This window comes from Cherax quadricarinatus, chromosome 63 (assembly GCF_038502225.1).
Source record: "Cherax quadricarinatus isolate ZL_2023a chromosome 63, ASM3850222v1, whole genome shotgun sequence".
NCBI lineage: Eukaryota > Metazoa > Arthropoda > Malacostraca > Decapoda > Parastacidae > Cherax > Cherax quadricarinatus.
In genome coordinates, this window is record NC_091354.1 from 17408408 (window position 1) to 17433524 (window position 25117).

At 38.1% G+C, this 25117-nt stretch overlaps 1 protein-coding gene across 2 annotated transcripts in view; it reads left to right on the top strand.

The window, feature by feature from the left end:
* Nucleotides 1–2693: 2693 nt before the first annotated feature.
* l(2)k09022 (HEAT repeat containing 1 homolog l(2)k09022) overlaps nucleotides 2694–25117 on the top strand; it is a gene marked incomplete at its 5' end in the record, with an annotated part of 169710 nt that continues 147286 nt past the window's right edge. For both annotated transcript variants that reach the window (XM_070098672.1, XM_070098673.1), the window contains 6 exon segments: nucleotides 2694–2861; nucleotides 5452–5668; nucleotides 16093–16336; nucleotides 20497–20580; nucleotides 23005–23166; nucleotides 24366–24568. In XM_070098672.1, the coding sequence (XP_069954773.1) occupies nucleotides 2720–2861; nucleotides 5452–5668; nucleotides 16093–16336; nucleotides 20497–20580; nucleotides 23005–23166; nucleotides 24366–24568 (1052 nt within the window).

Below are 25117 nucleotides of genomic sequence, written 5' to 3' on the forward strand. Positions count from 1 at the left end.
TATGATATGTAACGTGTTTCTTATAGTATAATTTTGAAGAAAATATCATAGGTGGATTAATGAAAATGTCTATAACTTGAAATAAGACATTTAATGTGCCCAACAGTGATTATTATTGCAAACTATTACCATCCGACTTAAGACCTGCTCAAGATATGACCACTCGACTTACGACCATGCCTTTTATGCCAGATTTCTGGGAAATAAACAACTGTTTGTGTTGTACACAGTGTTTATCCTAACAGTACTAACAACATGAAAAGTAAAGTAAAAAATAAAATACCAAAATAAAACAATAAAATAAATTCATTACAATAGTGTGATGTTGATATTCAGTAGTAAGATTCGACTTACATCCATTTTGACTTGCGACTGGTTGGTCAGAACCAAGCTTGGTCATAAGTCGGATGGTACCTGTACATATTAGTACAGGTACCATTCGATTTACGACCGAGTTTGGTTCCAACCAACCGGTCATAAGTCGAAATGGACGTAAGTCGAACCTTACTACTGAATATCAACATCACATTTTTGTAATGACTTTATTGTTTTATTTTGGTATTTCATTTTTTACTTTATTTTTTATGCTGTTAGTACTGTATTTTATACTGTAAGGTTTAGGATAAACACTGTGTACAACACAAACAGTTGTTTATTTCCCAGAAATTTGGCATAGAAAACACGGTTGTAAGTCGAATGGTCGTATGTCGAGCAGGTCGTAAGTCGGATGGTAGGTGTATTACTAGGGCGTTAAGACTAGAAGGACACTCTTAGTGAACGAGTAACAAAGGCATGTTTGATACTGTCTATTTCTGAGCCGATGTACAACACCCGGGGGAAATTTTCTCGAAAAAAGTGCTCAAAATCCGAATTGCATGATTTCCACACCAGCCGAAAACCGGGGGTCCACTGTATGGGGTAAGGGGTGTATGATAATGCCTGTTGTTTGCAATTTCTAATTTATGAAATTAATACAGTGGACCCCCGCATAACGATTACCTCCAAATGCGACCAATTATGTAAGTGTATTTATGTAAGTGCGTTTGTACGTGTATGTTTGGGGGTCTGAAAGGAATAATCTACTTCACAATATTCCTTATGGGAATAAATTCGGTCAGTACTGGCACCTGAACATACTTATGGAGTGAAAAAATATCGTTAACCGGGGGTCCACTGTATTTCATGAGTGTCCAGTTGTCTTCTGAAGTATGTATAGTAAATTCTCAGTATAACGGATTAATAGGGGTTGTCCATTATACAGTGGACCCCCGGTTAACGATTTTAATCCGTGCAAGAGGGGTAATTGTTATGCGAAATAATCGTTATGTGAATGAATTTTCCCCATAAGAAATAATGGAAATAAAATTAATCCGTGCAAGACACCCAAAAGTATGAAAAAAAAATTTTTTTACCACATGAAATGTTAATTTTAATACACACAAACTGAAAAAGGCATGCACACTTACATGACACTTACTTTTATTGAAGATCTGGTGATGATTGATGGGATGGGAGGAGGGGAGAGTGTCGAACTTATTGTTTAGAAGGGGAATCCCCTTCCATTAGGACTTGAGGTAGCAAGTCCTTTTCCGGGGTTACTTCCCTTCTTCTTTTAATGCCACTAGGACCAGCTTGAGAGTCACTGGACCTCTGTCGCACAACAAATCTGTCCATAGAGCTCTGTACCTCCCGTTCCTTTACGATTTGTCTAAAATGGGCCACAACATTGTCATTGAAATAGTCACCAGCACGGCTTGCAACAGCTGTGTCAGGGTGATTTTCATCCATAAAGGTTTGCACTTCAACCCACTGTGCACACATTTCCTTAATTTTTGAAGTAGGCACAATGGATTCCACAACTGGCATAGGCTTCTCAGGGTTAGCCCCAAACCCTTCAAAATCTTTCTTAATTTCCATACTAATTCTCACCCTTTTTACCACAGGGTTGGCACTAGAAGCTTTCTTGGGGCCCATGGTCACTTATTTTCCAGAAACAGCACCGAAAACACTGTAATAATACGAAATATTCCGAGTGTATGCTTGGATGTTACCGCGGAGGCTGGCTGGTAAACAATGGCACGGGCGGCACATGTGAGGCTGGCTGAGGGCGCACATTGGACGCGTCTCGGACGAAAATCGGTGAGCGGGTTTTTAATCGGTATGCGCGGCAAAAATTTTGCGATTAAAGTAAGCGGTATGCGGAATAATCGCTATGTGATACCATCGTTATGCGGGGGTCCACTGTATCAGAAAGATGTTAAAAAATAGTTAAAATGTGCAGTAAATTACTCTGCAGTATAGCACCTAATATAGTACTGTACACACAATTTACAGATATGGTGGTATGAACATTGAAAATAAAGAAGTTAAAAGTGCAGTTTAACTAGTGGATTTTGCCTATAATTTTAAAAGTCTGTTGTATCGAGGGTTTACTGGTTAGCTTGCTGATGCAGAAGCCAACCAGATCTTGCCTGAGGATAGTCAAGTGCCCTGACCCTTATGTGACAAGAAACTTAGTAGCTGTATACAGTTTGCAAGAGTCACAGAAATTATGTAGAAGAAAGCTTTATTTTTTGCTTTGGTGATAGGTAACTTCAGAAGTTATTCATAAATTACTATGTATAGATAGCTGGAAGCCTAATTTTAACACTGTAATGAGAAAGATGTACTGTATCTTTTCTTTATTTTTCCAGTGAAAAAGTATTCCTATCTATGAAAAATGGCAACTTCATTAGAAGCACAACTAAAGAAGCTAGCAGCTCCACAGACATCTATATTGGACTATAAAAGAATACGAAGATCTATTCTCTTTGATCCATCAGAGGCTGCTAAGTATGGCAGAGATACATATTTTGATATTGGTAAGTTAAACGATATTTAGTGTAGCAGTCTCTCTCTGCCTTAAAAGTGTTGAGCTGGGAAAGTTTGGGAATTTCTAGTGGCTGTTGACTTACAAACCTTCCAGTTTTTTGTAATTAGCTTTCTCTAGCAATTTCTGTTATTTTCAGTGGCCTATTTTTTATCTTTTTCTATTTTTCCAATTCTCCTGTATCCCTTAGTAACTACTACAGTATATGGTCCTAGATACTTAAATTCTCTGAAGTACTTTGTCATCTTAATAAAGTGATTTCATTACTCTTTGTCAATTTCTGATCTTGATTCAATTTCTTTTTCAGAACATCCAACAACACTGACAGTCTTTTCACTGCCTACAGTTTACCTGAATAGCTTAGAACAATTTGCCCTCTTTATTTTATTTCAGGTCTAATGTTAGCCCTACCTGAAATTTCTCTGTCTTATGTAACCTACTGTTCTGTTTACTTTTTCCTTATTTTCGCATAGCTTTACTGTGTATTCCTCTTTTTTTTTAATCTTCTTAAAACTTTTGTTGGCATTTTCTGCGACATCAAGAGCTAGTTTCACTTGTTTATTTAGTTTTGCTTTGTTAATCCTGAATAAATTTCTTCTATTTTTGTTTTATCACTACTATTTCCCTTCTATAAACTGAATTGTTTACCAATTTTTTTGTTCATCCCTTCTTGTTCCATTGTGATACATCAGATACCTCTTGTAATGTTTTCTACATGAGTTGTTGATAACCTTTGATTACTTCTATTTCACTCTTCAGTTCTTCATTTTCCTTATTCATTTTGTTTTATCATCCTTTTGCCTTACTTGGTTTTGTTCCATTTTTGTCCATCAGTCCACTCATTTTTTTTTTCTTTGGTGTGGAGGCATACTCATGATTTGACCTAGTGCTTTTGACCATTATATAATAAAAGCACTGCTAATGTTTGCTTTACTATTTTACCTTAAAATTCACAAAAGCTGCTTCAACTCAGGAATCTCTTAAAACTTTACATGTTAGGGAGTGCCACAAAACATATCCAAACTCTACTTCCTTCTCCACAACAGGTAGAAATTGCCCTGCTTTCTCTAAACAGGAGAGAATGCATGCATCTATCATGGTGTGTGGGTGTAGCTGTAGGAGCAGAGCTGATAAATGAGACACCTGTGCAACATTTGGGTATCTTTATTCTGGAAAAGTTTTACTAGCCAGTGGCTTCTTCAGTCCAATGCAGGAAAAGGTGGTTTGAGGTAATCAGTCACTCAGCCTGAAGTCTGCACTGGACTGAAGAAGCCACTGGCTGGTAAAACATTCTCAGAATAAAGATACCCAAATGTTGCACATGTCTCATTTATCAACTTGTTTTTTTCTAAATCACTTATTCACATGAGCAAAACTATGCCGAAGATAAATAAATAGAGATAAATCTCTATTTTTTTTTTTTTCTACTTTCCACTGGCTGTAGGTGTTGCCTCCTCTTAGATCCTGTTTCGTTACATTGTTCTTAAACTATTTTAGGATTTTTTTTTTTTTTTTGCTATTATCCACTTTTTGTTTGTGGTCTTGTGTTCTCCCATTGATGATGAAAACAGATTTTTTCTTTTCTTCATATGCTTTTATGATATTACCTTCTTTTCTTCTATTAGCCAACATAGCTATGTGGAGTTTAATTATATATTTTATTTTTTGAGAGTTGATCTCTTTACTTTGGGCTGAATTGCAAGAAATAAGTCATTAATTTTTTTTTAACCTTTGTATGAAATTCGCTTTGACTGTGTCATTGTTCAGGTCATTCTAACTCTTTACCATTTCTTATTTTGAAGAAATGTTTTTTGATATCCTGTTTGTTCATTTGAGTTTAGTTTTCAACTATGCTTTCTGTCCCTATCTCATCCCTTGTAAAGAGCCTATTATGTTTAGCCTGTCTATGGCCCAGAATTTGTACATGATCATATTTTGTATTTATTTTTTTTCCTCTGGTCACATAAAACCTAGTTCATACATTTTTTATAGCTCATTCCCCTCAATTTGGGTACTTTTCTTTTGTCCTCTTATGTACTTTCATGTGTTTTACTAGATGAGGGTTCCTTACACATGCTACATACTCATGATTGACATATATGAAGTGATGTGTTTTCTGAGCCTCTGTTTGCCTAGGTTCCTGAATGTCACTCTGGTTTATGTTTGTCAGATGTGAGACTGAGTTTGTGTGAGCATGTCAGGAGAAGCCAGAAGTGGTCAGTTTAACATTAACTGTGTATGCAAGATAACTGAGTGCTCGTGTTTGGTGGTTTTATTAAAGTTCATGTGGTATGTGAGGCTTCTAGTATCTTAAGATTGTAAGAATTTCCTTATAATATGAAGTATTTCAGAGTGAATCATGTTATATTACTTTCCCCTGACTAAATTTTGTGTTAATCCTTTCTCAGATGTCACAAGATTCCCAGATCAAGAATCTGGCCTAAAATAAATACTCCAATACTATGTGGCTTGTCTGCCTTATTATAACTCACACAAGGTGATCATAAATTGTAACATTTAAGTTTATCACAACATTTGTAACACCCATACACAACAATAGCAAGTTTCATTTTCATTTACAGGCAAGAATGGCTTTGAAGAGCTGGTAGAGACTAACAGGGATTTTCTTGAATTTGAAAATTCACTGTTTGGGAAGACAGCAAAGGATGTTCAACGTGCAGTGAAAGACAGATCTGCCAATACGTTGCTTGATAAGTCCATTGAACAGTTTCTTCTCCTGTTGTCTCCATATTTAGAGAAACAGGCTGCTCTACAGGCACTTGAATGGCTGGTGTACAGGCAAGTTTACTGCAAAATGAACCTTTGCATTTCTGTTAAGTTATAAAATCTGTAGGTAATCTAGGTAGTAGGTTGGTAGACAGCAACCACCCAGGGAGGTACTACCGTCCTGCCAAGTGAGTATGAAACGGAAGCTTGTAATTGTTTTACATGATGGTAGGATTACTGGTGTCTATTTTTCTGTCTCATAAACATGCAAGAATTCAGGTACGTCTTGCTACTTCTACTTAAACTTAGGTCACACAACACATGCATGTACAAGCATTTTTTTTTTTTTCTCCAGCAAGTCGACTGTCACCCACCGAGGCAGGGTGACCCAAAAAGAAAGAAAATCCCCAAAAAGAAAATACTTTCATCATCATTCAACACTTTCACCTCACTCACACATAATCACTGTTTTTGCAGAGGTGCCCAGATTACAACAGTTTAGAAGTACATGTATATACTTAAAAAATACACAATATATCCCTCCAAATTGCCAATACACGTATCTCAAACCCCTCCTTTAGAGCGCAGGCATTGCAATTCCCATTTCCAGGACTCAAGTCCGGTTATATAAAATAATCAGTTTCCTTGAATCCCTTCACTAAATATTACCCTGCTCACACTCCAACAGCTCGTCAGGTCCCAAATACCATTTGTCTCCATTCACTCCTATCTAACACGCTCACGCACGCTTGCTGGAAGTCCAAACCCCTCGCCCACAACACCTTTACCCCCTCCTTCCAACCTTTTCGAGGATGACCCCTACCCTGCCTTCCTTCCCCTACAGATTTATACGCTCTCCATGTCATTCTACTTTGATTCTTTCTCTCTAAATGACCAAACCACCTCAACAAACCCTCTTTAGCCCTCTGACTAATACTTTTATTAACTCCACACCTCCTAATTTCCACACTTCGAATTTTCTGCATATTTACACCACACATTGCCCTTAGACAGGATATCTCCACTGCCTCCAACTGCCTCCTCGCTGCTGCATTTACAACCCAAGCTTCACACCCATTCAAGAGTGTTGGTACTACTATACAGTGGAACCTCAAAAATCGAACATATCACATACCGAACGTTTCGAAAATAGGACCATTTTTTCGGACAAACTGTGTCCCTATTATCGAACGCGCCCCTATTTTCGGACCACCGGGTACGGGACCTGTCTGCCGCTCGCTCTGTCTGCATCCCCGCGCAGGCGCTGCAAGCAGTCTAGCTTTGTTTATGCTTGAGTGAACACTAACCTGCGCTCTCATTCACGCATTTTACGATTACAGTGGACCCCCGGTTAACGAACTTTTTTCATTCCAGTAGTATGTTCAGGTGCCAGTACTGACCGAATTTTTTCCCATAAGGAATATTGTGAAGTAGATTAGTCCATTTCAGACCCCCAAACATACACGTACAAACGCACTTACATAAATACACTTACATAATTGGTCGCATTTGGAGGTGATCGTTAAGCGGGGGTCCACTGTATTTCGTTGTGTTTAGTGCTTGTGGGACTGTGAAATAAGCTGCTATGGGCCCAAAGAAACTTCCTAGTGGTACCCCTGTGGTAAAGAAAGTAAGAAACACCAAAGATGTGAAGAAGGAAATAATACAGAAGTATTAGAGTGGTGTGAGACTTTTTGAGTTTGCCAGGATGTATGGGAAAAACAAGTCGACCATCGGTTCTATCCTGTCAAAGAAAGAACAAATCAAGGAAGCTGATGTTGTGAAAGGTGTTAATATAGGGAGTGGATGAGGTGCCTTCTTCAAAGATTAAGGAGATTTGTGCCAAGTGGAATGATGTCCAAATGTTTGTGCAGAAGTACCACCCTGAGCAAGCTGAAACAAGCCATCTTTGCAACAAGTTCAATGACAGAACCATGTCCCATTTTAGGGAAATGTTAAAGAGGTGCCAGAAACAGAGGACTGTGGACAGTTATTTAGTGAGACAGGGGTCCAGTGACTCTCAAGCTGGTCCTAGTGGCATAAAAAGAGAGAGAAGGGAAGTAACCCCCGAGAGGGCTTTACCTGAAGTCCTCATGGAGGGGGATTCTCCTTCCAAACACTAACCCCAACTCCCTCTCTCCTCCTCCCTATCTTCCAGATGCCATCACCAATCTTCAATAAAGGTAAGTAAAAATGTTAATCTAAATCATTTGATACTCTCATCACCTTACTCTTTTCTATGTTCACTTTCAACTTTCTACCTTTACACACACACCTAAATTCGTCCACTAACCTTTGCAATTTTTCTTTAGAATCTCCCATAAGCACAGTATTATCAGCAAAAAAGTAACTGTGTCACTTCCCATTTTGTATTTAATTCCCCATAATTTAATCCCACCCCTCTCCCAAACACCCTAGCATTTACATCTTTTACAACCCCATCTATAAATATATTAAACAACCATGGTGACATTACACATCCCTATCTAACACCTACTTTTACCAGGAAATAGTCTCCTTCTCTTCAACACACCCTAACCTGAGCCTCACTATCCTCATAAAAACTCTTTACAGCATTTAGTAACTTACTACCTATTCCATATACTTGCAACATCTGCCACATTGCTTTCCTATCCACTCTATCATATGCCTTTTCTAAATCCATAAATGCAATAAAAACTTCCCTACTTTTATCTAAATACTGCTCACATATATGCTTCTATGTAAACACTTGATCTACACATCCCCTACCCACTCTAAAACCTCCTTGCTCATCCGCAATTCTACATTCTGTCTTACCTCTAATTCTTTCAATATATATACATGTACAAAAATTTCTTTCTTTCAACACACCGGCCGTATCCCACCAAGGCAGGGTGGCCCAAAAAGAAAAACGAAAGTTTCTCTTTTTAAATTTAGTAATTTATACAGGAGAAGGGGTTACTTGCTCCTGGCATTTTAGTAACCTCTTACAACACGCATGGCTTACGGAGAAAGAATTATGTTCCACTCCCCCATGGAGAATATATATATATATATATATATATATATATATATATATATATATATATATATATATATATATATATATATATATATATATATATATATATATATATATATATTATATATATATATATATATATATATATATATATATATATATATATATATATATATATATATATATATATATATATATATATATATATATATATATATATATATACATATATATATATACACACACATACATACATACATACATACATACATACATACATACATACATACATACATACATACATACATACATACAGTGGACCCCCGGTTAACGATATTTTTTCATTCCAGAAGTATGTTCAGGTGCCAGTACTGACCGAATTTGTTCCCATAAGGAATATTGTGAAGTAGATTAGTCCATTTCAGACCCCCAAACATACACGTACAAACGCACTTACATAAATACACTTACATAATTGGTCGCATTTGGAGGTGATCGTTAAGCGGGGGTCCACTGTATATATATTTTTTATATTTTATTTTTTTATTATCACACTGGCCGATTCCCACCAAGGCAGGGTGGCCCGAAAAAGAAAAACTTTCACCATCATTCACATATATTCATTCATATATATTTATTTATTTATTTATTTATTTATTTATTTATTTATTTATTTTCATTTAGTCGGACTTGAGTCCTGGAAATGGGAAGTACAATGCCTGCACTTTAAAGGAGGGGTTTGGGATATTGGCAGTTTAGAGGGATATGTTGTGTATCTTTATACGTATATGCTTCTAAACTGTTGTATCCTGAGCACCTCTGCAAAAGCAGTGATGATGTGTGAGTGTGGTGAAAGTGTTGAATGATGATGAAAGTATTTTCTTTTTGGGGATTTTCTTTCTTTTTTGGGTCACCCTGCCTCGGTGGGAGACGGCCGACTTGTTGAAAAAAAAAAAAATATATATATATATATATATTTTTTTTTTTTTTTTTCAACAAGTCGGTCGTCTCCCACCGAGGCAGGGTGACCCAAAAAAGAAAGAAAATCCCCAAAAAGAAAATACTTTCATCATCATTCAACACTTTCACCACACTCACACATTATCACTGCTTTTGCAGTGGTGCTCAGGATACAACAGTTTAGAAGCATATATGTATAAAGATACACAACATATCCCTCCAAACTGCCAATATCCCAACCCCCTCCTTTAAAGTGCAGGCATTGTACTTCCCATTTCCAGGACTCAAGTCCGACTATATGAAAATAACCGGTTTCCCTGAATCCCTTCACTAAATATTACCCTGCTCACACTCCAACAGATCGTCAGGTCCCAAGTATCATTCGTCTCCATTCACTCCTATCTAACACGCTCATGCACGCTTGCTGGAAGTCCAAGCCCCTCGCCCACAAAACCTCCTTTACCCCCTCTTTCCAACCCTTTCGAGGACGACCCCTACCCCTCTTTCCTTCCCCTATAGATTTATATGCTTTCCATGTCATTCTACTTTGATCCATTCTCTCTAAATGACCAAACCACCTCAACAACCCCTCTTCTGCCCTCTGACTAATGCTTTTATTAACTCCACACCTTCTCCTAATTTCCACACTCCGAATTTTCTGCATAATATTTACACCACACATTGCCCTTAGACAGGATATATATATATATATATATATATATATATATATATATATATATATATATATATATATATATATATATATACAGTGGACCCCCGGTTAACGATATTTTTTCACTCCAGAAGTATGTTCAGGTGCCAGTACTGACCGAATTTGTTCCCATAAGAAATATTGTGAAGTAGATTAGTCCATTTCAGACCCCCAAACATACATGTACAAACACACTTACATAAATACACTTACATAATTGGTCGCATTCAGAGGTAATCGTTATGTGGGGGTCCACTGTATATATATATATATTTTTTATTTATTTATTTTTTTTTTCAACAAGTTGGTCGTCTCCCACCGAGGCAGGGTGACCCAAAAAAGAAAGAAAATCCCCAAAAAGAAAATACTTTCATCATCAGATGATTGCTGATGTTATGAATGAAAAGAAGTTGGATGTCCTGGCCCTAAGCAAAACAAAGCTGAAGGGGGTAGGGGAGTTTCGGTGGGGGGAAATAAATGGGATTAAATCTGGAGTATCTGAGAGAGTTAGAGCAAAGGAAGGGGTAGCAGTAATGTTAAATGATCAGTTATGGAAGGAGAAAAGAGAATATGAATGTGTAAATTCAAGAATTATGTGGATTAAAGTAAAGGTTGGATGCGAGAAGTGGGTCATAATAAGCGTGTATGCACCTGGAGAAGAGAGGAATGCAGAGGAGAGAGAGAGATTTTGGGAGATGTTAAGTGAATGTATAGGAGCCTTTGAACCAAGTGAGAGAGTAATTGTGGTAGGGGACCTGAATGCTAAAGTAGGAGAAACTTTTAGAGAGGGTGTGGTAGGTAAGTTTGGGGTGCCAGGTGTAAATGATAATGGGAGCCCTTTGATTGAACTTTGTATAGAAAGGGGTTTAGTTATAGGTAATACATATTTTAAGAAAAAGAGGATAAATAAGTATACAAGATATGATGTAGGGCGAAATGACAGTAGTTTGTTGGATTATGTATTGGTAGATAAAAGACTGTTGAGTAGACTTCAGGATGTACATGTTTATAGAGGGGCCACAGATATATCAGATCACTTTCTAGTTGTAGCTACACTGAGAGTAAAAGGTAGATGGGATACAAGGAGAATAGAAGCATCAGGGAAGAGAGAGGTGAAGGTTTATAAACTAAAAGAGGAGACAGTTAGGGTAAGATATAAACAGCTATTGGAGGATAGATGGGCTAATGAGAGCATAGGCAATGGGGTCGAAGAGGTATGGGGTAGGTTTAAAAATGTAGTGTTAGAGTGTTCAGCAGAAGTTTGTGGTTACAGGAAAGTGGGTGCGGGAGGGAAGAGGAGCGATTGGTGGAATGATGATGTAAAGAGAGTAGTAAGGGAGAAAAAGTTAGCATATGAGAAGTTTTTACAAAGTAGAAGTGATGCAAGGAGGGAAGAGTATATGGAGAAAAAGAGAGAGGTTAAGAGAGTGGTGAAGCAATGTAAAAAGAGAGCAAATGAGAGAGTGGGTGAGATGTTATCAACAAATTTTGTTGAAAATAAGAAAAAGTTTTGGAGTGAGATTAACAAGTTAAGAAAGCCTAGAGAACAAATGGATTTGTCAGTTAAAAATAGGAGAGGAGAGTTATTAAATGGAGAGTTAGAGGTATTGGGAAGATGGAGGGAATATTTTGAGGAATTGTTAAATGTTGATGAAGATAGGGAAGCTGTGATTTCGTGTATAGGACAAGGAGGAATAACATCTTGTAGGAGTGAGGAAGAGCCAGTTGTGAGTGTGGGGGAAGTTCGTGAGGCAGTAGGTAAAATGAAAGGGGGTAAGGCAGCCGGGATTGATGGGATAAAGATAGAAATGTTAAAAGCAGGTGGGGATATAGTTTTGGAGTGGTTGGTGCAATTATTTAATAAATGTATGGAAGAGGGTAAGGCACCTAGGGATTGGCAGAGAGCATGCATAGTTCCTTTGTATAAAGGCAAAGGGGATAAAAGAGAGTGCAAAAATTATAGGGGGATAAGTCTGTTGAGTATACCTGGCAAAGTGTATGGTAGAGTTATTATTGAAAGAATTAAGAGTAAGACGGAGAATAGGATAGCAGATGAACAAGGAGGCTTTAGGAAAGGTAGGGGGTGTGTGGACCAGGTGTTTACAGTGAAACATATAAGTGAACAGTATTTAGATAAGGCTAAAGAGGTCTTTGTGGCATTTATGGATTTGGAAAAGGCGTATGACAGGGTGGATAGGGGGGCAATGTGGCAGATGTTGCAGGTGTATGGTGTAGGAGGTAGGTTACTGAAAGCAGTGAAGAGTTTTTACGAGGATAGTGAGGCTCAAGTTAGAGTATGTAGGAAAGAAGGAAATTATTTCCCAGTAAAAGTAGGCCTTAGACAAGGATGTGTGATGTCACCGTGGTTGTTTAATATATTTATAGATGGGGTTGTAAGAGAAGTAAATGCGAGGGTCTTGGCAAGAGGCGTGGAGTTAAAAGATAAAGAATCACACACAAAGTGGGAGTTGTCACAGTTGCTCTTCGCTGATGACACTGTGCTCTTGGGAGATTCTGAAGAGAAGTTGCAGAGATTGGTGGATGAATTTGGTAGGGTGTGCAAAAGAAGAAAATTGAAAGTGAATACAGGAAAGAGTAAGGTTATGAGGATAACAAAAAGATTAGGCGATGAAAGATTGGATATCAGATTGGAGGGGGAGAGTATGGAGGAGGTGAATGTATTCAGATATTTGGGAGTGGACGTGTCAGCGGATGGGTCTATGAAAGATGAGGTGAATCATAGAATTGATGAGGGGAAAAGGGTGAGTGGTGCACTTAGGAGTCTCTGGAGACAAAGAACTTTGTCCTTGGAGGCAAAGAGGGGAATGTATGAGAGTATAGTTTTACCAACGCTCTTATATGGGTGTGAAGCATGGGTGATGAATGTTGCAGCGAGGAGAAGGCTGGAGGCAGTGGAGATGTCATGTCTGAGAGCAATGTGTGGTGTGAATGTAATGCAGAGAATTCGTAGTTTGGAAGTTAGGAGGAGGTGCAGGATTACCAAAACTGTTGTCCAGAGGGCTGAGGAAGGGTTGTTGAGGTGGTTCGGACATGTGGAGAGAATGGAGCGAAACAGAATAACTTCAAGAGTGTATCAGTCTGTAGTGGAAGGAAGGCGGGGTAGGGGTCGGCCTAGGAAAGGTTGGAGGGAGGGGGTAAAGGAGGTTTTGTGTGAGAGGGGCTTGGACTTCCAGCAGGCATGCGTGAGCGTGTTTGATAGGAGTGAATGGAGACAAATGGTTTTTAATACTTGACGTGCTGTTGGAGTGTGAGCAAAGTAACATTTATGAAGGGGTTCAGGGAAACCGGCAAGCCGGACTTGAGTCCTGGAGATGGGAAGTACAGTGCCTGCACTCTGAAGGAGGGGTGTTAATGTTGCAGTTTAAAAACTGTAGTGTAAAGCACCCTTCTGGCAAGACAGTGATGGAGTGAATGATGGTGAAAGTTTTACTTTTTCGGGCCACCCTGCCTTGGTGGGAATCGGCCAGTGTGATAATAAAATAATAAATAAATATGTGGAAGAGTTGGTGGAGGAGGACAATGAAGAACAAACCACTGATGAGCTGCTAGATCATCTTCAACAGTAAGAGGCCACACCTGAGGAAACTGCTCCGGAGGAGTTGATAGAGAAATTGAAGAAGTTGCCTACTTCAAAGATTAAGGAAATGTGTGCAATGTGGCTTAAAGTGCAAACCTTTTTTGATGAAAATTGCCCTCACACAGCTATTGCAAGTCATGCTGGTGACTATTACACTGACAATGTTGTGAAACACTTTAGGAAAGTCATAAAGGAACGAGAGGTACAGGCCTCTATGGACAGATATGTTGTGCGACAGAGGTCCAGTGACTCTGAAGCTGGTCCTAGTGGCATTAAAAGAAGAAGGAAAGTAACCCTGGAAAAGGACTTGACACCAAGTCCTAATGGAAGGGGATTCCCCTTCTAAACACTAAGACCATCCACAGTCTCCCCTCCTCCCATCCCATCAATCACCACCAGATCTTCAATAAAGGTAAGTGTCATGTAACTGTGAATGTCTTCTTCAGTTTGTGTGTATTAAAATTAATATTTCATGTGGTAAAAAATTTTTTTTTTCATACTTTTGGGTGTCTTGCACGGATTTATTTGATTTCCATTATTTCTTATGGGGAAAATTAATTCGCATAACGATAATTTCGCATAACAATGAGCTCTCAGGAACGGATTAATAGCGCTATGCGAGGGTCCACTGTATGAGATTTGTTTACCAAGTGGTTGGTTGGAGGGTCGGAAGAATTGTTTTCTCTAGTTAAACACCGGTAACTTAACTAGAAATTTATTACTTTTGTATGCCTTCACTCTATCTATAGCTAGTCATGATCCTTGTGGGTTTAGTGCTTCTTTATTATGATTATAATAATAATTTGTAATAATAATAAATTGTAATAATAACTTGCATTAATAATAATTATTTGTAATAATAATAATTTGTAATGATAATAATTTGTCAGAGCATCATTCCTTCTAAAAATTACATGAGAATGGAAGTGTTGGTCTTTATTTATTCTACTGTACCACTGTGGAGACAACTTGTACACAATGTGAGGTGTTTGTATGAATGTTTATGAACCATAACCAGATGCTTTGTCCATTTGTTTACATAGTGGGTGGGGTAGCCAGGCGGGCTACCCTACCCTTCCTCCCACACATGCCTTCTGCAAATAAATAATTTTCACCTCTCACCCTACATTAAGACCATTAAGACTACAAATATTTTAAGGTAAGTAATGAGTGTACTGTACATATATATGCATTTTATCACTCTAGGGAGCTTTAAGCATCGTAGTATATTATGTGTGGGTGGGGTGGCCAGGAGGGCTACCATACCTACCACACCTGACTTCTTACAGTAAATACTACTCACCTTTTGCCCTGCATTAAGACTACAAATATTTTGAGGTAAATAATGAGTGTACTGTGTGTGTATTTAATTTTTATTGTTTTTTAATTCGTAGTTCTATTGCTAACTTAATATATGTTAGTGTAAACTTGTAATATGCAGCATGTGATAAATCACATGCTGCATATTGGATTGTGTAGACCCCAGATTGATGTCAGTATAGTTAAGATTGATGGGTCTAGTTAGCTCATGAATTGTTTATATATTATGACAATGGCATTATCTTAAGTGCTTGTGAGAAAATGGTTGCTGACCTTCCAGTGGGTAAGAATGACATTCCTGTCTATTTTGATATTCACTTGGCTTTTCAGGTATATGTTGAACTCTCCATCTATAGTACTATTAACACAATTAACATAGGGAGGGAGGGGGTAAAGGAGGTTTTGTGGGTGAGGGGCTTGGACTTCCAGCAAGCATGCATGAGCGTGTTAGATAGGAGTCAATGGAGATGAATGGTTTTTGGGACTGATGAGCTGTTGGAGTGTGAGCAGGGTAATATTTTGTGAAGGGATTTGGGGAAACCGGTTAGCTGGACTTGAGTCCTGGAGGCAGGAAGTACAGTGTTTGCACTTTAAAGGAGGGGTTTGGAATATTGGCTGTTTGGAGGGACATCTAAACTGTCGTATCTGAGCCCCTCTGCAAAGACAGTGGGAGATGGCTGACGTGTTAAAAAAAGTGTCTAATATGCTGTGATATGACTGAAATAATGTGAAATTACATACCTAAGTGATAAGATTAGATTGCATAGATTCTGAATTGCATTTTATGTACAGTTTGATAATTGTGTTTTATCTGATCATCTCCTTATTTGGTATTAACATTTGTATGAACCAAAATGTTACAAACAAAATTATTTCAGGTTTTAATATTATATCTTTTACAGATTTATGGTTGGTGATATGAATAAAAATGCTCTGTTGATGTGCATATTCCCCTACTATGAATCTGCTTTGTTTATCCGAATACTTCAAATTATTGATGTTCACGATGAAACAAGTGAATGGTATTGGTTAAGAGGAGCTCAGAAGAAAGGCCGACCAATACCTAAGCAGACTGTGTTTACTCACTGGAACCACGATCAAGGCTTCAGAGGATTCTTGGCAGAATATTTGAGAAAGATGCTAAAGGTACAATGTTCGTTTACCATTCAGGCATCGTTTTACTTTCCAAGAAAAATTGTTGCTTATCTGTAAAAGCAGGATTAATATTCCCAAAAATACATTTACAATTTTGGCCTTCTTCAAGGCTTAAAGTAAGCCCTCTCATACTACAAACTTACACATCATGATTTTGGCTGAACAGTATTGAAATTACACAGTTTCTTTCGTAGGCTAAGAAACTCTTGACTTTATGCTCTGTAAATCTAAAAAAAAAAAAAAAAAAAAAAAAAATTAACACTGGTCATCTTCCGCTGAAATAGGAGTGTTCCTTAAAAGAAAATCGCTTGACATCACTCACTCCATCACTTGCCAGAGGTGGTCCAACACTACAGCTCAGATGTCCCTCCAAATTGTAGTGTCCCCACCCTTCCTTCAGAATGCAGGCACTGTAGTTCCCACCTAAAAGTCCATTTAACTTGTTTCCCTGAATCCCTACGTAAATGTTACCTTGCTCAAATCAACAGCATATAAGGCCATAAAAACCTCTTGCCTCCACTCACTCCTTATGTAATACATACAACACCATCTCTACCCTTCTCCCTCCAACCTTTCCTTGTATGACCCCTACTCCACTTTCCCTACACTACAGATTTATACACCCTCCATCTCTGGACATCTAAACCATTGTATTAATATCAAGAATACACCACTGAAAAATTCAGTAGATGATGGCACAATTATTTGGATTATTAACCCTGGGTGTGAGGCATGGGTTGTGAATATTGCAACAAGGAGAAGGCTGGCAGCAGTGGAGATGCCATGTCTGAGGGCAATGTGTGATGTGAATATAATGCAGAGAATCCGCAGTTTGGAGATTAGGAAGAAGTGTAGGATTACCAAAGCTATTTTCCAGAGGGCTGAGGAGGAGTTATTGAGATGGTTTGGACATATAGAGAGGATGGAACAAAATAGAATGACTTTGAGAGTGTATAAATCTGTAGTGGAGGGAAGGCGGGGTAGGGGTCGGCCTAGGAAAGGTTGGAGGGAGGGGGTAAAGGAGGTTTCATGTATAAAGGGCTTGGACTTCCACCAAGCATGCGTGAGCATGTTAGACAGGAGCAAATGGAGACAAATGGTTTTTAGGACTTGACGTGCTGTTGGAGTGTACGCAAGGTAACATTTATGAAGGGATTCAGGGAAACCAGCAGGCTGGACTTGATTCCTGGAGATGGGAAGTACAGTGAGAATTGAGAATTGAGAATTGTGTAGTGGGTAGGATCACTGAAGATTAGCCATGTCAGTTATTTGTGTTGGGGGTTTATTGGGTCATCACAGCTTAAGATGTATTATGCTATATTGACCCATAGTTGGCACCTATGTATACCTCCCAGCTACAACTTACCACACCAGTGGGACCATGGCTTGCATGGCACAAGCCAGTGTAGCCCTTAAAAAGCAGTAACCACTACCTCCCACATTTCATTACTACACTAATGTATTTTTCTTGGTTATTGCTTTCTCAAATGCATCTTTAGTACACTATACTATTTTAATATAGGTATGGGATGCTCCTATATGTTGGTTACAGTTTGCTAAGGAAATGCTGCTTTTATTTTTACAGATGTTGAAATTTTGACAGACCCTCAGCTGATGCTGTCTCTGACATTATTTAATCATTATTTTTTCAGTAACTTTATCAGATTCAAAATGGGAGTTGACAGTTACTTTTTGCTGATGATACTGTGCTTTTGAGAGATTCTAAAGAAAAGTTGCAAAGGTTAGTGAATGAGTTTGGGAGGGTATGTAAAGGTATGAAGTTGAAAGTGAACATAGATAAGAGTAAGTTGATGAGGGTATCAAAAGATTTAGATAAAGAAAAACTGGATATCACATTGGAGGGAGGGAGTTTGGAAGAAGTGAATGTGTTTAGATATTTGGGAGTTGACTTGTCAGCAGATGGGTTTATAAAGGATGAGGTTAACCATAGAATTGATGGAGGAAAAAAGGTGAGTGGTGCATTGAGGTACCTGTGGAGACAAAAAAAAAAACGATATCCATGGAGGCAAAGATGGGAATGTGCGAGAGTATAGTGCTACCAACACTCTTATATGGGTGTGAAGCATGGGTTGTAAATGCTGCGGCAAGGAGGAGGCTGGAGGTAGTGGGGATGTCATGTCTAAGGGCAATGTGGGGTGTAAGTATTAAGCAGAGAATTCGCAGTGTGGAAATTAGGAGGAGGTGTGAAGTTACAAAAAGTATTAGTCAGAGGGCTGAAGAGGGGTTGTTGAGGTGGTTTGGTCATTTAGAGAAAATGGAACAAAGTAGAATGACTTGGAGAGCATATAAATCTGTAGAGGAAGGAAGGCAGGGTAGGGGTCGTCCTCGAAAAGTATGGAGGGAGGGGTAAAGGAGGTTCTGTGGGTGAGGGGCTTGGACTTCCATCAACCATGCATGAGTGTGTTAGATAGAAGTGAATGGAGGTGAATGGTTTTTGGGACCTGACAAGCTGTTGGACTGTGAGCAGGATAATTTTTTGTGAAGGGATTCAGGGAAACCAGTTAGCTGGACTTGAGTACTGGAGAGGGAAAGTACAATGCCTGCACTTTAAAAGAGAGGTTGAGATACTGGCGGTTTGGAGAGGGCCATCTTAACTGTCATAGACGAGTGCCTCTGCAAAGACAGTGATTATGTATGAGTGATGGTGAAAGTGTTGAATGATGATAAAAGTTTTTTTTTCTTTCTTTTTGGGCCACCCTGCCTAGGTGGGAAACAGCCGACACACCAAAAAAATTAAAATAGTCATTAAGCATTTTTGGTAGTCTCGGGAATTTAACCCTGTGTTACCATATGTTCTTTGCTTTACATAATGCTTTTAGATAAGATGATTCTCAGGAACATATCTGCAGTATTATGAGAGGGTTTACTGTATTACAGAGTCATAATATATTTAGTAAATATATTAGTGGTTTTGGTAAGGGCCTTCCTCCTATGTGCCAGTAGACCTGCCGCAGTGTTCCTACATTCTTATGTTCTTTTTTTTTTTTTTTACTGTTTTTTCTAGGTAGTATTTAACCCTTTGACTGTCGCGGCCGTATATATACGTCTTACGAGGTACTGTGTTTGACGTATATATTCTCATAAATTCTAGCGGCTTCAAATCAAGAAGGAGAAAGCTGGTAGGCCCACATGTGAGAGAATGGGTCTGTGTGGTCAGTGTGCACCACATAAAAAAAATCCTGGAGCACGCAGTGCATAATGAGAAAAAAAACTCCGACCGTCGTTTTTTTTTTTAATTAAAATGCCGACTTTGTGGTCTATTTTCGTATAGTATTTATGGTTGTATTCTCGTTTTCTTGGTCTCATTTGATAGAATGGAAAACATATTATAGAAAAAGAGATGATTTTGATTGATTTTACTATAAAAAGAACCTAGAAATGGAGCTCAAAGTTGGGGAAATGTTTGATTTTTGCCGATGTTCAAAAATAAACAAATGACATCATTGTACAATAAATGTCCAACTAGCCATTCTAATATGCAGTCATGAATGGGTTGATGTTATTTATACAATTATTACAGTATTGGAGTAGTCTGCATAATAGTAAATCTTCTGTTTTTTGTTTGAATAAAAATTCAAAATAGAAAGCAAGAGTAATATCAGAGGGGCCTGGAGACATGACTGATGAACAAAGAAAATGTTATTTTAGAGCCAGGAATGTCTGCATTGTTCATTCTGGACCTTATTTTGAAATTGTCATATTTTTTAATTTTCATGAAATTGACCAAATTGCAAATTTCTGACCACGTTATTGGGTAGTTGAAATTGGTAAATGGGCAGTTTCTTGTACTCAATCGATAGAAAAAACAGAGTTCTAAAGAAATAGCTATGAGTTTGGTCGATTAGAACAATGGAATTAGCCGAAAATAGGGCTCAAAGTGGGCGAAATAGCCGATTCGTAAATATTGCATAATTCGTGAGAGCGTAATTCTATCAGTTTTCCATCAAATTTCGTTTTTTGGTGTCATTACAATCGGGAAAAGATTCTCCATCATTTCATAAGAAAAAATAATTTTTTTTTTTAAATTTTGCGACACCAGGAGACACCTCAGGATTGGGGGTTGCGACAGTCAAGGGGTTAATAATGCCTACTGTGAAAGTCTGAAATTGAATTTGCATTTTTTCTTGCAGGTGCACAAGAATGAAAGCAACTTAAAGATTGCTATTTCTTTCTATGTATCGACTGTAGTTGGGGGACTGTGCCTACTTCCGGAGGTAGGTGTATGTATATGTGATCCTCTTTTGACTTTATTTTGGATAAGTAGCAGAGGCAAATTTATATTCATGACCAATAGAGTGCTGTGTTTGAGCCTCTTTACCTCTTCACCAAGAATATGAGATGTGCAACAGCACCTTCATTTTCAGATACTGTACCTACTCTGGTGTGGAGCTCTCTCCTGTGATGCCTGCCTTTGAGTGTTCTACTATTTTTTTTTTTCCAGTTCTCTACCATAAACCATTATTTCAATCAGCTGCTGCCATTTCTTGAGTTCATAACTCTGTTAAACATGTTCCTGATTACTTCCACCAATTTTCCCATCTTTAACTCATCAAGCTTCCTCTTATTTGAGGCATCAGTGTTTATGGCAAAGCTCCTCACCATCTTAAAAGCACTTCAACATATTGTGTCATCCCTAATCTTCTCAGCTGTGATTGACATTTTTTTTTTTAACATGGCCATTTCCCACCTGGGCAGGCAGGGTGACCCAAAAAGAAAAAAAAAATCTTTTATTATCATTCAACACTTTCACCATCACTGATACATAATCACTGTTTGCAGAGGTGCTTGTATATGACAGTTTAGACACCCCTCCAAACTGTAAAATCTGTACACACTCTTAGTGCCATATAATTAAACTCATTGAATTCCTTACTCCTATGCTCCACAGAATCAATCTCTGTTTAATGTAAATCTTGTCTTTTTTTTTTTTTTCCTGATCCTCTGGCCATTTTGACATTGTGGCCAGTGCATGTGCAGATTTAGAATAAAATATTTCTTTTTGTTTCCTTAGTTTTTTTAAATGTTGGGCATTGAACATGTTAATTTTCTTCTCACTCCCAAAACAAGCCATCATGACCAGCTATGGATCAGCATACTCGCCTGATTCAAAGGCATCATCTGTGGGGTACCTCTCATTGTTATGCATATCTCTGAGGATTATCCTGTGTATTGAAACCCCTAGCATCAAACAGTATTTCTTATGAACCCCTCACTCAAGGAGGGTTGCCATGATGCTAGTGAAGGGCTGTTGATCCAAAGAATTGGAGCTACTCCCATTCCTCATTTCAAATCTGTTTACCTCCTATTCCCCATTTGAGCTTAGAACTTCTCCAGGATTATAATACTAATTTATATTATCCCTTAATTTGTCTGAATTCTGTCTTTTCTGCTGAAAAGAAGCCTGTAGGGAAGATATACAGGAAGAGAATGTACAAGCAGACTCTGCTCTACAGCATTTTGTTAATGCAGTGGTTTTCAATTATACCCATTCTTCATTTATTCAGACTTCCTACAATAAATATATTCACCACTCACTATAAGATAAGGATGAAAATATTTTTGTGCTTTTCTTTCATTTTGGGTCACCCTGCCTCGGTGGGAAATGGCTGATATGTTAAAAAATATATAGTATATATAAAAAAATAATGTGTGTACTGTATGTGCTTTTTTTTAGGCCTAGCTCTACTGCTTTATGATAGGCTTTTATATGCATTTGAAAGTGGGAAAAAAGGTATGATTCACTTTACAGCTGTAACCCGGAAACTAATCTGCTGTATAAAATGGGCCCTCCTGTAGTTGATAATCTTTAAGCTATTATTTTTCATGATCATCATTAGATAGAAGTATCGCTAAATTTATCTTGCTAAATAAAAATCAATATTAAGGTAATATTGCTCATAATTAACTGATAAATGTGGAATGATGCTGGTTCCCATATAGTACTGTATATCCATGTTTAGGTTACCATGCTGTGTAACAGGAAACAAAGATTTTAAATGTTAATACTTAATGGTATTAGTCAGAGGGCTGAAGAGGGGTTGTTGAGGTGGTTTGGTCATTTAGAGAGAATGGATCAAAGTAGAATGACATGGAGAGCATTTAAATCTGTAGGGAAAGGAAGGCGGGGTAGGGGTCGTCCTCGAAAAGGTTGGAAGGAAGGGGTAAGGGAGGTTTTATGGGCGAGGGGCTTGGACTTCCAGCAGGCGTGCATGAGCGTGTTAAATAGGAGTGAATGGAGACGAATGGTATTTGGGACCTGACGATCTGTTGGAGTGTGAGCAGGGTAATATTTAGTGAAGGGATTCAGGGAAACCGGTTATTTTTATATAGCCGGACTTGAGTCTTGGAAATGGGAAGTACAATGTCTGCACTCTAAAGGAGGGGTTTGGGATATTAGCAGTTTGGAGGGATATGTTGTATATCTTTATACGTATATGCTTCTAAGCTGTTGTGTTCTGAGCACCTCTGCAAAAACAGTGATTATGTGTGAGTGAAGTGAAAGAGTTGAATGATGATGAAAGTATTTTCTTTTTGGGGATTTTTTTTCTTTTTGGATCACCTTGCCACGGTGGGAGACAGCCGACTTGTTAAAAAAAAAAACTTAATGATTAATATGTTTTGGAAATTACTGTTCACAGGTGAAGGAAGAGCACTTGTCTTGCATTGCAACATTAATGCCAAAATGCTTGGCCTCACAAGGTGAAATGGTGGCAGGAACTTACTTAATAATTGCTAAGTTGTCGGTCAAGACAAAGCTCTCTCAAGATTTCATCAACAACATTTTAAAGAAAATCATTCAGGTGAGTCATTTTAATTGTAATGTCCAAACACTACAGGCTGCACAACCATTGAATAAGTGATGGTGACTGTTTCTATCTTTGGGTCACCCTATCTTAATGGGTATTGACCAGTGTAATTCAGAAAAAATTAACATAGCGGCCTATACACAATAGTCACATGAAATAAAACCATGATGATCTCTTTAGTGAGGACAGTTGAGCTCTAACTCTTAGTCCAATATCTGAATTGTCAACTTAAACTTTTTTTTTTAACTCTTTTTGGAATTTGCTTCTGTTGTGTCATTGCTTAGTTCATTCCACTTCTTTACCAGTCTTATGTTTAAGGAATGTTTCTTGATATTTTTGAGGTTCATTTGGGTGTAATTTGTAACTGTACCACCTTATTCTTGTTGCATTCCCAATATTGAGTCTATCCTTGTTGGCCCTGTCTATGTATAGTAGCAGTTTGCATAGCTTGACTAAATGCCTTATTGATAGGAAATTACAGAGTTGTAAAAATAAAATAAAAATGTACTCCACCTATAGTTTTCACAACACATCATTTATAGTTCATGAATCAGTGTTGTTAGAGATTGATTTAGCTGAAAATTTTCCACCGAACATATATGGCCATGTGCAATCCAATGTACATACCATAGCCCAGCTGATCAAGCACTGACATTAGGTACCTGCCCAGTTCCCTCTTGAAGACAACCTGGGGTCTATTAGTAATGCCCCTTATGTATGATGGGAGGCTGTTGAACAATGTTTTCTCTTAGAGTACTCATGGCACTCCTACTTTTCTTTGGGGGTATGTTGCACAGTCTGCTTAGTCTTTTTCTTTCATAGGAAGGTGATTTATGTGAGCAGATTTGGGACAAGACCCTCTAGGATTTTACAAGTATAAATTATGATGCATCTTTCTCACCTGCATTCCAGGGAGTACAGGTCAAGTGTTCCCAGTAATTAAGGTACTTGACTGAGCTAATACATGCAGTGAAGGTTTTCTGTATATTCTCTAGATCTGCAATTGCACCTACCTTGAATGGGGCTGTCAGTGTACAGCAGTATTCCAGCCTAGAGAGTATAGGTGACTTAAAAAGAATCATCATTGGCTTGTTTTTTGTCTCCATGTGGGTTATTTCATTTTGTATCAGTAAAACAAAATTACATTGTAAAATTTTCAATAGCTGCTAAGCCTTGTGATTTTCTTTCCACAGCAAAATGATCCACCTGAATCGTTAAGGGAGCAGTGCGTTCTCTGCTTGTTAGCTTTAACACACCATCAGAAGATAGAGGTTTTCAGCAATGATATAATAAAGGCCCTTGAAGAAAAAACCTTCATTATTGAACAAATTGAAGGGCTCGCCAAGACAAAGAGTGTTGCATCCTTCCTGTCTCCTTATATTTCAGGCTATATAAGGTTTGTATAGAATTAATATTTTCTTCAATTAAAACCATTTTTTAGATAACAGCTTGTACTACTGTTTTGACTATTTTTTTATATTTCCTCTGATCCTGCACCTCTTGCTTTCAGCATTCTGCTGCTCCTCCCATAGTCACTTCCCAAGCCTCCAACTGCTGTTGCTGTAGCAGCAACCCGTCCTCCATAGGGAGTACCTTAATGCTGGTGAAGGGCTCTCCATCTAAGGAATTGGAGCCACTCACACCTTCCTCAGATCAAACCCCATCCTTCCTATTTCCCAGGCACTGTTGGACCCTTAAAGGTTCACTATTTCCAACTAATATAAGAATGTTCCTTTCCCTAGAGGCTATCATTTTCTTAGGCTATACTCACAGCTCAGTTCCACCTGATTGAAGTCTCCTTTTTTTTCCATCTGCACATTGGTATTTTAATTAATTCTGTTTTTCCAAGCTCTCATTCCTTTTCCCTCTCTACTCTAAATTATTGCACTGTCTTTCCATGTTCATCCTTCTGACTTTTGCTCTTGGAGGTGTTTATTGACAATGG